The sequence below is a fragment of the Dasypus novemcinctus genome, chromosome X (assembly GCF_030445035.2).
Source record: "Dasypus novemcinctus isolate mDasNov1 chromosome X, mDasNov1.1.hap2, whole genome shotgun sequence".
Lineage (NCBI taxonomy): Eukaryota > Metazoa > Chordata > Mammalia > Cingulata > Dasypodidae > Dasypus > Dasypus novemcinctus.
The window spans coordinates 129,900,149-129,911,827 of NC_080704.1; the positions used below are offsets into that span (position 1 = coordinate 129,900,149).

Sequence of the window (11,679 nt, forward strand, 5' to 3'; positions counted from 1 at the left end):
TGATCTCTGAAGTTCTGCCACATAGTGAATATCAATAAATGCTCAAATACTAAGGGCATAAGTCTAGGTCCATTGTTTCTAGTAAAACAGCCAGAAATAGGCAAACTATTAAACTTCCAGGTGATACATACATTTGCCTTTGTGGAATTGACAGTAGGACAGATGAAAGATTAACTTGCTATTAATCAGAGAGGTTCTAATTTACCATACAACCAAAAGAACCAAATCTAAATCTATAACTGAAGAAGAGTTTTCATAAGTGGATTGAAGTTCTTTAGACTCTAGTACTGGCTCAAAGAAAAGACAGAAGAGATTTAGCATAGGGGCCAAATCAGGAAAAGTGTAGGGGTGAAGGCTGAGGAAGACTATTATATCATCTTCAAAAGGCTTGTTTACTTAGTGGGAACTTCATGAAAACCTGCCTCTTTTCTATATATGTACCCAATCCTATACAGTTAGTTCAAGATGAGGCATGAACAAAGCCTAGAAAAATGGAGAAAACTTGGTAAGGAGAAGAGGGGAAAATCATTTCAAATTGGTTTGGAGGCAGGGTAGTGGCAAGATGGAAAATCAAGGAAATGAGACTGTACACTTAGGCTGCTCAGACTACAGTGAGTAGAGCAGTCTAACTGGGACAGAAAGTGCTATGTGAATGGTGCTGCAGTAAACATCAATGTACACATCTTAGTACATGGGAAAGATTTTCTCATGGGTATCCAGGTAAGGAGTTGCTGGGTTGTAAAGCATATGAATGCTCACCTTTATAAGATGAGTGGTTGTACTGATTTATACCACCATTGGCAATATTTAAGAGATTCCCAAGTTCCTCACTTGCATGACCTTGTTCCTTGGGCCATTATTTTATTTCATTAAACAATGTGTTTGTTTTCCCACACTTTCAAAAGCTAGTAAGCTTCATAAGTCCTCATATCTGGTGGGGCAAATCTCACCTTCCTACTTTTCTTCTTCACAAGTGCCTTGGCTATTCTTGACCCTTTATTCTATCATGTTGAACCAGTTTATTAAGTTCCATGAATAACTCTGTTGTGATTTTAATTGAACTCCACTGTCTCTACAGCTCAACTTGAGAAGAAATAACAACTTTACAATACTGTCTTCCTATCTACAAGCATGGTACATCTTTTTTTATTTTTAGGATGTACCAGGGATTGACCCCAGGACCGCATACATGCAAAGCAGGTGCTCAACTGCTGAGTGACACCTGCTCCGTTATTTACATCTTTAGTTTCTCTTCATAACATTTTATAATTTTCACTGTAGAGGTCTTAGACATCTTTTGTTAAAGTCCAATCCTAAGTAATTCCTGTTCTCTGATACTATTATAAATGTTGTTTTCTTTTCATTTAATTATGCTTTCTAGTTGTTTGCTGCTGGTATATAGAAATGCAATTGATTTTCATATATTAATCTTATGCCCAACCATTTTTTAAACCTTCCTATAATTTATAATTCATCTGAAGATTCTTTAGAGTTTTCTTTGTAAACAATCATATCACTCACAAAGAATGACAGTGTTATATCCTCCTTTCTAACCCGTAAGCCTCGAATTTCTTTTTCTTGTCTTACTCTGCTGGTCCTCCAGTATGTTTTCAAATGCTGGCCCTGAGGAATCCCAAGATTCTGGAGGTGCTTAAGGGATTCTGCAAATACTTGCCTCAAATTTCATTTAAAATATTTATGTACTAAAAAAGTTTATAAACTTTAAAACATTCAAAACTCAATTTGATCTTGGTCCTGATGCTCTATTAGCTCACTCCCTTGGTTCTTCTTGGTACCTTGCTTTCTCTTCCCTTATTTTATATACATTCTTCCATGTTGATCCTGATGTCTGTCATAATCCTTTTCTGCTATTCATTCTCAGAATCCCTGAGTCCACAGAAAACTAGAAGCCAACTCAGAAACCAGGAAACACTGTCAGATGAAACTGCTTTCCTAATTATCAAAATGCCACATTTCTCATGGGGCAGTAATAAATAGTTGAGTTTAACTATATTTAACTAATTTAACTATATCCTCCCAGTAGATAAAATATGCCAAAATATCAACTAGGAAAGAACAGTGGAAAAAGTGATAATTGGAGATACAGCTGAGATTGAGGTTGAGTTGCATATATACTTGGAATTTTAGACAATTACATTTATACCAATAAACCAATATTCATGCTCTATCTTTCATTAGGAATGCTCACTTAATTAAAATCAATCACCAAAATAAAATTTTGATAGTAAGAAAGAAGGAAAACATGTAATCATGGAAACTGATGCCCATGTCCAGAACATACCTACTACCACTCATCACGTAACCTGAGCATTCAAAGGATGCAATTTCTTCACTTGTCAAGCCAATTTCACCTCTTCGTGGGATACGTTTTCCAGCTTTTACATATTCAGCCATAGCTGCACCTTCACCAGGTAACAGAGCATGGCCATAGCTACAAAGTAATTCAGAAAACATTCATCAAACCATTTCAATATAAAAAGATCATCTAAAGAGAGCACCAAAAAAACCTCATTTTCTCTTTGAAAACACTAGGGATAGCAGTGCTGAGCAGTAGCATGTTGGGAGGCCCAATGTGGAATTACTTTCTTTTAATTAGTGAACATTGCACTTCAACCTATATAACTAACCCAGAAATGCAGAGATACTTTGGAGGGACAAAAGGATTAATGTTAGTGAGTATAGATTCCTGGTTTACAAATTAAGGATTAATTTATCCCTACAGGTATTGCCTTTACTGCTTCTGCCTCCAGCTAATTCCCTTTCCATTTGTTCCTTAAAAAAGAGTCAAGAAATGAAACACCTCAAATTAACATACTTCTTAGACTTATAATCAATAAGAATGCTATACAGTAACAATTATCTATTACCTTTTATTCAGGGGGACTTTAGAAGATACTATCCCTTCATTAAATTCACTGAGTGCTTCTTAAGTACCTATTAAATGCAAAACTTGTAGTTCAAAAATAAATAATCTCTGTCCTTATGACGTTTACTAGTCAATAAGGATATAACTGCAATATAAGGTAGAATATATTTAAAGAAAGAGAAAATTTTGTGAGGATTAAAGAGGGATAGAAATAACATCTAGTTATGGAGGGGAGGTATTGGGAATCACATATGTCCCCTCTTTTTGAAAAGGGCTTTGAAGAATGGTGTGATGGTTAAGGTTATGAGTCAACCTGGCCAGATTATGGTGTCCAGTTGTTTGGTCAAACAAGCACTGGCATGATTGGGACTGTAAGGCTATTTCGTGCATTTAAATAATCAGTAAGTTGATTGCATCTAAGGCTGATTGCATCTACAATCAACTAAGGAGATTGCCTTCAGCAGTAAGAGAAGTCTCATCCAATCAGCTGAAGGCCTGAAAAGGAGACATGATCATTTCAGCAGTTAGAAGAGAGAATTTCTATCTCTACTTCAGCCAGCTAGCTTCTCCTGGGGAACTCATCAAAAACCTTTATCAGAGTTTCCAGCTCGTAGCCTGCCCTATAGAATTTGGACTTGCCCATCCACACAGTTGTGTGAGCCAATTCTTATTCGAAAATATCTCATAATATTTATGTTATATATATATTTATCTCCTGTCAGTTCTGTTTCCCTAGAGAACCCTGACTTACAGAGATGGTAAGGATTTTAACAGGAAGAAATTGGTGGTAGGGAAGAGAAAAGATGGCAGAGAAGAGAAGGGAAAGCATTTTGGGGGAAGACACAAACGAAACAAGGCACAAAAAATGTGAAAGTACACAGTAAATACAGGGAACCTTTAGTGGTCGCAGCTCAGTTGGAGCCTAGGGTATAAATAAGGGAGTAGAGGGAGATGAGATTGGCAAGGGAAGTTGGGGCCATAACCTTTGGAAGGTACTTTGGATATTGTAAATATGCTACTACTTACTTCAAAGGTTTATCATCTTGAGAGGCAAGTGACTTTGGAGCCTCTGGTCCAATCAAATCTGAGGGTTCTTCAGGTTCTGCACAAAAGATGTTCAGAAACATATTCACATTTTGACTAATTGTTTAATTTAATGCTTCACCTGCTCTGAGTCAAATCTTTCGGAAGCACTTACTTGATCGATCCTTCCAGGGATTCTCCAGAAACTCTTCTTGAGAATCTTTAGAGCTTGAATCACTGGTTTCTTTTCTACTCTTTTTAGATTTCTTTTTCTTGTATTTCTTCCTATAGTGATTATAATTTGATACAGATTGACTTAAATGTCTATGTTAAAGGGTGTCTTGTTTTTTCAAGACAATGCAGGGTAAGACTGATTAAAATGATTTAAATTCCCAGCATATTTGAACTTGTTAAAGAAGAATTTTAATTAAAAAATCTTCTAACTTAATCAAACCATGTTTCAATAGAAAAAAGATAACTATAGAAAACAATGAAATACGGTTCTCATCATAGAAAGATGAACAGAACAAAACAGTTTAAAAAGAGGTCTTACCAATTTGAGCATCAATAATTTTAAGAGTAATGGATTAAAACAAAAAAGTATGTTTAATCATTAGCATCTATATCCTTTGGAGGGCATTAGGAAACCAACTCATTATTTTGAAAACTCATAAAACAAACAGAAAACGTCAAGCAATTATCCTGTTCTTCCTATACAAACTGTACCTCAGGGTAACCAAGTAGTTGATGAAGGTAAGCTTCTCTTACAGAATTATTCTACCTAATAAGTCAAGGAACGACAATATTAGACTATTGCCATTTTGCAATCCCTAATGCAATATGGATCAACAAATGACCATCAATGGCAAAGAGACAATTGGACATGATCTGCTTCCAGATGGAAGTAGACAGCACTGTCTATGAAATATTCCTGCCCAAAATTCAAATCTGAACCTTGTCAAACCTTTAGACCTAACTCTCAATTTTCAGGAAATTTAGAGGACTGAAAACATGTTAAGGGACACCGTAAGAATGCAATTAGCAAAACGCACACTGCAGGAAATTCTACAGGACAAATGATCTGGTTTCCTCAAAAGATAAGTTACAAGAACAAAGAGGGAAAGAGAACTTATTGATTTAAAGAAATCTAAGAGACATATCAACCAAATGCAATTTACAGACATTATTTGGATCCTGATTTGAATTGTAAAAAACTGATAAAATTGAGGAATTACTGTTAATTTTTTAGGCATGACAATGATACCGTGGTTTTATTTTTTTGAAAAAAGAGTGCCTATCTTTTAGAGAAACATGGTGACTTGTTTATGGATGAATTGGTTATCTGGTATTGGTTTAAAAATAATTGGAGGGGGTGGAAATTGCCCATGAGTTAATAACTAGTTCAAACTGGATAATGGGCACAAGGGGTATCGTTATACTATTTTCTGTAATTTTATATACATTTGAACTTTTCCCTAATAAAAATGAAAGGAAAAAAAATACTGACGATCTGTGTTTCTTCTTCTTTTCCTTTTTCTTGGCTTTCTTTGCTCTTCGTTTTGTATCTTCATCTGCAAATTGAAGCACATCAAAATTGAAAAAAATTTTAACTGCCCCCCAAATCCCTTTGAGCACATAAGTATCTTATTGCTGTCCCATTTGTTGCTATAGAGAAATTAATTCATTTAATCATTTATTGCTATTTTTCAGGAATTATGTCAGGCATTGGGAACATAGAAATTAAAGTCACACTAGGTATTAGATGATATAGGGGATTACTAATTTTACTGTGTGAGATAATGGTATTGTGGTTAAGTAGGAAAAGCTCCTTATTTTTTATAACTGCGTACAGAAATATCTGGGGTTGAAGTGTGATGATATTTGTAATTTGTCTTGAATGCTTTAGCAAAAAACCCATATTTGAAACATAGATATCAAAATGATACCAATTATTAAATCAAGGTGATAAGTATATGGTATTAATTAGACTATCCTATTTACTTTTCTCAATGTTTGAAGATTTTCATAATGAACAAAAAGCCTCTGTGTGTCTTAGGGAGGGGGAGATGCTTCTTAGGAATTCAGTCTACTGGAGGAGACAGATAAGTAAAGAGATAAATAGAAACTGGAGTGAGAGAGGAAAGCATGGAGTACTCTTGACAAACAGGGTTGACTCAAATTGATTTGGGGAGGGTAGTTAAGGAATAGATGACCAAGAAAAGATGACTCTTAAGTTAGTTCTTTTTAAAATAAGTTTTATTATAAAAGTAATGCATGCCCATTGTTGAAATGAGTAAGCCAAGCCAGGTAGAGGGTGAGATTGGAATTGTAGGTGGATGGACTCTCTCTACCACTTAACAGAGTCAAAAGGAATACTGAAAAAATAGGAAGTAGTTCTCAGACTTCAGAGGATGGCTAAATAGAGAGTGACAGGTTACACATGATTAGAGAGGGATCCATTAGGTATGAACTTTACCCTGAAGGCCAAAGAGAGCTATTGAAGGATTTTAAGTAGGGGGCTGACATGCTCAGATTTTTGTTTCAAGAAAGCCAGTCTTTCAGCAATGAGGAGGAAGAAGAGTGACAATGGAGGCCAAAAAACCAGGTGGCATCATAGGAAAAGGCAACTTTGGGTAATGTGTCAACCTCAGAGAAGGCATCTCTTATCAATCACCAGGGCACAAAAAGGTGGCTTTTTGTGATATGCCACCTGTGAGGGAGGACCTTCTGTAAACTGGTAGTCAGCCCGAAGGTGGTGCTTTACAGTTGCCTTTTTGAAAACTGCACAAAGGTACCCTTTGGGCATGAGGATTACACAAAAGGGTCCACCCACTGGGCTGGTGCAGCCCTGTGTGGCCTGGTTTGGTACCACAAGCTTTGTAAAACCTATGCACAATCCACCTGGAGTCAGGTTGCTTAGGTCTAAATCCTAATGTGAGCTTGGCTGTGGTACTTATAACTTGCTCTGTCCCTTCTTTTCTTCATCTATAAGATGCATCTACAGTTACTCTGTGGATTAACTAGCAATAATGAATATAAAGCACTTAGCACCGGTTCTGGTACAAAGTTAGTGGACACTCAAAAAGTCTTGGGTATGATGATTCTTTTTAAGAAATTTCTTCTCAAAGAAGTAAAACTAGTTTTTCAAGACTAGACTTAGGAGCAATGTTGGCTTTCTTACCGCTAGAGTCTGTTTCAGAATCAGAGTCACTGTCACTATCATCAGAATACTTCTTGTGTTTTCTTTTGGATGATTTTTTCTTCCTTCTTTTCTTGGACCTTTCTTTTGAACGAGCAGACTTCTTCTTCTTCTTTTTTTCATCTACATAAAATACAAATAAAAAACTAATTTCTAAAGAAAGATTTCTGAGCATCAATTTTATTGTATTTGAAATACTGAAAAGACCTAGATGATGGGCAATGTAAGTAAAAACGAAGTCTAATGTTCAACTATTTATAAAATTGTTTTAACTTCCCAATTAAAAAAACCTTTGTATTTAAAAAATACCTTCTGAAGTAGAAGTTGATGAAGTGCTTTTCTTTGGCTCTTCATCCTCCACTGGTGTATGTTCATCAGAGCTGAATTTAAAGAAAATGGTTGTAAGAATTAGAGAAGTGATCAAACTTGGACCAGAGTAAAAATATGGTCTTAAAATGTTTCAGTAATGACATTGATTGTCCAAGACTGCAACTGTGAGTTAATTTTTAAAAGCTTTAGATTTCATAAATGTTACATCGAGAATATAGGGGATTCCCATATACCCTACCTCTTCTTCCTCCCACACTTTCCCTCATTAACGACACCCTTCATTAGTGTGGTACATTTGTTATAATAGATGAACACGTTTTGGAGCTTTGCCACTGAGTGTGGACTATAGCTTACCCTTTGCCCCACACAATTTTATAGGTTATGACAAAATGTATAATAGCCTGTATTTGTCATTGCAATGTCATGCAGGACAATTCCAATGTTCCCAAAATGCTCCCATGTTACCCCTATTGTTCCCTCTTCCTCCCCCTGGAACCTCTGGTGGCCACTGTCTTTACATCAATGATACAAGTTCTTCCATTGCTAGAATAATCATAAGTCTACTTAAGTCCATAGTTGCATTCCCTGTTTATGTTTGTTCATTCCTTAGCCTTGAGGATTTTGAGATGGTGATGCCCTCTCTTTTCTGATTGAGAGGGGGTACCTTTTTTTTTTGTCTACAACTTCCATACTAATGTAGTAATCACTTATATTTGCTTGATGCTTTTGAGTTTACAAAGCACTATTCAAACTGAAAATAGCAAGAAGGATTTATATTTTCAGAAGAAACCATAGGGCAAGAGTAGGGACACAGGAACCATAAGGAAAGATAAAAGACTAGAGATAAGGAGACTGAAATGAACTAAACAAAACTGTATGAGTATATTCATTTGTAAAAATCCCTTTGTAATGCTATTATCTGGCATGCAATCTGCTACTGGGTTAGCTGAATAAAAAAATAATTCAAAATAATATAAACATAGTATTTAACACCAAACCCTTTTATGAATGGAGATGAACACTACAAACTACAATTTAAAGAAAACAATTAGCACACTAAAATGTACTAGTAACACGTTTTAATCTTAAGGTATGCTCTATATTTTTAAAATTTAAGGGGTAGAATAGTTTGAATCACATGAAAAAATGTGAGATATACTTACAAAGTTCTTCAGTTAATTCTTACAATAGACTCTGGATTTAAACAAATCCACATAAATGTTAGAAAAATATATCTTTTAACCACTTACTCTGGTTCAGGATTTTTTGGAGAAAGTCCCCATACTTCAGGAGCTCCCAATTCTCCAATCCTCTCTCTCTCACTTAATCTCCTAAAAAATATAAGCATATAAATCATTAATATAGTTGTATTGATCCCTAAATATAGAATCCAATTCAACAGGAGTCCAGTTAAGTCCTATTTTCACTTTACTTTCCAAACTTTAAATTAATAAAAATTTGGTGGAAAGGTAAACTCAATACTTAGGATTTGATGTTCTGACAGCACTATCATATAGTACAGACAACAGAGAGCACAGCTCAAGCAGCCAGGCCAGAAATGTAGCCTGGGAGGCTGTCAAGTGCATTCCTTCTGCTGATTGCATGACACAACTCCTAAGTGTGCATGTCATCTTCTGGAATATGTGACAGCAACTGGTTTACATTTGGAAATAACTTTGTTTGTTTATACTTATTTATGAAAAGAGAGAGAAGTTTCTTTCAATTTGGTGAAACCAATTTTCAGAAACCCAGGAATTAATGAAGAGAATAAAAATGAAGCATTCCTAGTGGAAAATAAAGGGAAATCTGAAAATGAAAGAAAAGTTTTATGAGACAAAAGTTGTACTTCATGATAATACAGGGTTTGTTCCTTCTCTATGCTTCTCGTTTATTTCCTTTAGGGAAAAAGACTACATTTTCTATCTCTTTCAAGGACACTAAAAATTCTGGTGTGTTTTAAAATTTTTGTGTTTTTTCTGTTTTAATTTTTGCTATTACTCATAAACTGAAAAAAAAATCTAAGGCTCAGTTCCTCAAAGTTTAGCCACATGTTGCTCCATTGAAAGAATCCTTACAAAATAAATATAATTGGTTTGATTGCTTGAATAAATTATTTTTTACTTCTTTTTTTCAGGGAAAAAAGTACTATTATACTGAATCAGACTCAGAGGGTTTCCTACTTCAAGAAGCGATCTAAAAGTAAACATACTTATAATCATACTTGGAATACATAAGTATAGGGGGAAGAATGCCTTCCATACTAGGAAGAGCACACAGTCCTGTCCTCATCCCTGCTGCTACCTGGCTTTATCTGTTCTCTAAGATAAATTATCTTCTAAATGCACAAATGTAAATTTAATCTAATCCTTTCTTACCTCTTTTGGTTAGGATTCTGCAATAAGAAACTGTTTGCTTTTTTAATAACACAGACTGGGGAGATCTTTATGAAAAATTTACCTTGGAGAAATATGTCTCCAGCCTAACTCAGGTCCGTTTTTAATGTTTCTGCTCCCTGGCATGAAACACAAATAGCTAACAGGTATGGAACGTTTATTACGTTCCAGGCAGGAAGTCATTACAACAGCCCTGAAAGCCTTGGTACTACTTTTATCCCCTTTTTAAAGGTGAAGAAATGAAGTTCAGAGAGGTTAAGTAACTTGCCCAAAGTCATACAGCTATTAAGTGGCAAAGGAGGGCTTCAATCTCTAGGAGTCTGATTCCGGAGCCTGTCCTCTTCAACACTATGCTTTATTACCTCCCACTGCAGGAAGAAAAAGAATCATGAAGACATCTTCCAACTGTTGGAACTTTAACCTGTCCCTCAAGGCCTGTAATTCCGTTAAATTTATTTTAAAAAAACACATAGTACATTTAAAGCACCTGATACAGTACCTGACATAACCTAACACAAAGCAACATTACATATTATGAAGAACTACACCACATTAACTATACATCTTTTCCTTTCTCCTTATTAAACTATTTTTTTCCACTCCAATATTCACTCTAATTAGAGGAGACCTGATCTTACCACCCTTGCCTCATTCCTGAGTCAAAACTGAGACCCTTTAATGTGACTTTTCTCAAAGGGACCTCGTCTTCACTTTTCCTACACGCACCCAATCATTTTGTCTCAGAGGAACGTTTTCTTTTTCTCTAATTTAAACTCTTAATCTCAACCCTTCCCAACTTCCTACACTTGCATTTACATATCCTATCATTTCAAACCTGTCTGTTCATTCAACAAGTGGCGGTTGAGCACCTACTAAGTGCCAGGCACTGTGAATTCCGTGATGAATAAAATAGGTTTCCTCCTTTCCATGACCGAAGTCTAGTGGGGAATAAAAACATGCTCAAAGAATGATAACGACACAACGCAAGTCAATGCTGTAATTCTAGCAGAGCTTCAACGCTTGGCGGTGTCCGCTCCAAGCTAGGAGCAAAAGGTGGTTGTGGGAGACCAGGGCACTTTATGATCAGACTAGAGGATGGAGATGAGTGGGAATGTAAGGGAGGAAAAGGGGAATAAGGGGTTGCTGTGGGTGTTTGAAAAAAAAGCGATGAAAATGGGCACAAGGTAGGCAGAAGGAACAAAATGCTAACGGTCAGAAACGAGATGAAGGGAAAAACAGGGTCTGAAGGCAGGTGGAATCGTGCAAGACAAGGTGCGGTCATCTCACTCACTTCTGCCGCAGGCTCTCCTCCCTCTCCTTGTCCAGGAGGCTAGGCCACGGCTTGTCGCCCCCATAGGGGCGCGAGTAGCCTCCGTAATAGGCGGACGAAGCAGCAGAAGCGAAGGGGGTGCCCCGAGGCCCAGAAGGGCGCTCTCGAGAGCGAGACCGCGAGCGGGAGCGGTAGGAATGGTTTCGGGAGCCTTGGCTGAGACACCCCAGCTGATGCCCGAGGCCATTCCGGTCCCCGGACCGAGGACACGAGCGCGAGCGAGAGCGGCGACCCCGCGGGGAGCGGGCGGCTTTGCTGGGCTTGGGGCTCTTCGACAAACTGCGACGCTTTCCCGCGGAGCCGGAGGCCACCCCCTCCGGACTGCGCGACCGGGACACCGGCGCCATCGCTGCCCCCGACTTCCCGAAGCCGCGGGCGAAGAGGCGCTCTCGCCAGCGGGGAAGCTTTTGAGCGCTTGGGCTTCCAGAACTCGCTGCCTCTCCCCGGCGCAAAGCTAAGGAAATCTTGGAAACAGTTCCGGGTACGTCGGCAAAACCCTTCCCCGGCCCCAGTAGGC

General features: G+C 37.4%; 1 protein-coding gene across 12 annotated transcripts in view; it reads right to left on the reverse strand.

Annotated features, from left to right (window-relative positions):
* The window catches only part of LOC101430380 (NF-kappa-B-activating protein), a 43,610-nt gene extending 31,955 nt beyond the window's left edge, over positions 1-11,655 (reverse strand). For 11 of the 12 annotated variants that reach the window (XR_011648010.1, XR_011648008.1, XR_011648012.1 and 8 more), the window contains exons 1-8: positions 11,124-11,638; positions 8,690-8,770; positions 7,419-7,489; positions 7,092-7,232; positions 5,418-5,481; positions 4,086-4,195; positions 3,914-3,989; positions 2,303-2,452 (exon numbers count right to left, since the gene is read on the reverse strand). Coding sequence is in view for 1 of the 12 variants with exons in the window: in XM_004462125.4 (XP_004462182.1) it covers positions 2,303-2,452; positions 3,914-3,989; positions 4,086-4,195; positions 5,418-5,481; positions 7,092-7,232; positions 7,419-7,489; positions 8,690-8,770; positions 11,124-11,509 (1,079 nt within the window). In the remaining 11 variants the exon portion in view is untranslated. Of the gene's footprint in view, positions 1-2,302; positions 2,453-3,913; positions 3,990-4,085; positions 4,196-5,417; positions 5,482-7,091; positions 7,233-7,418; positions 7,490-8,689; positions 8,771-11,123 lie in introns of all 12 variants that reach the window. The other variant, XM_004462125.4, reaches the window with a different exon arrangement.
* Between the last annotated feature and the right edge of the window lie 24 nt (positions 11,656-11,679).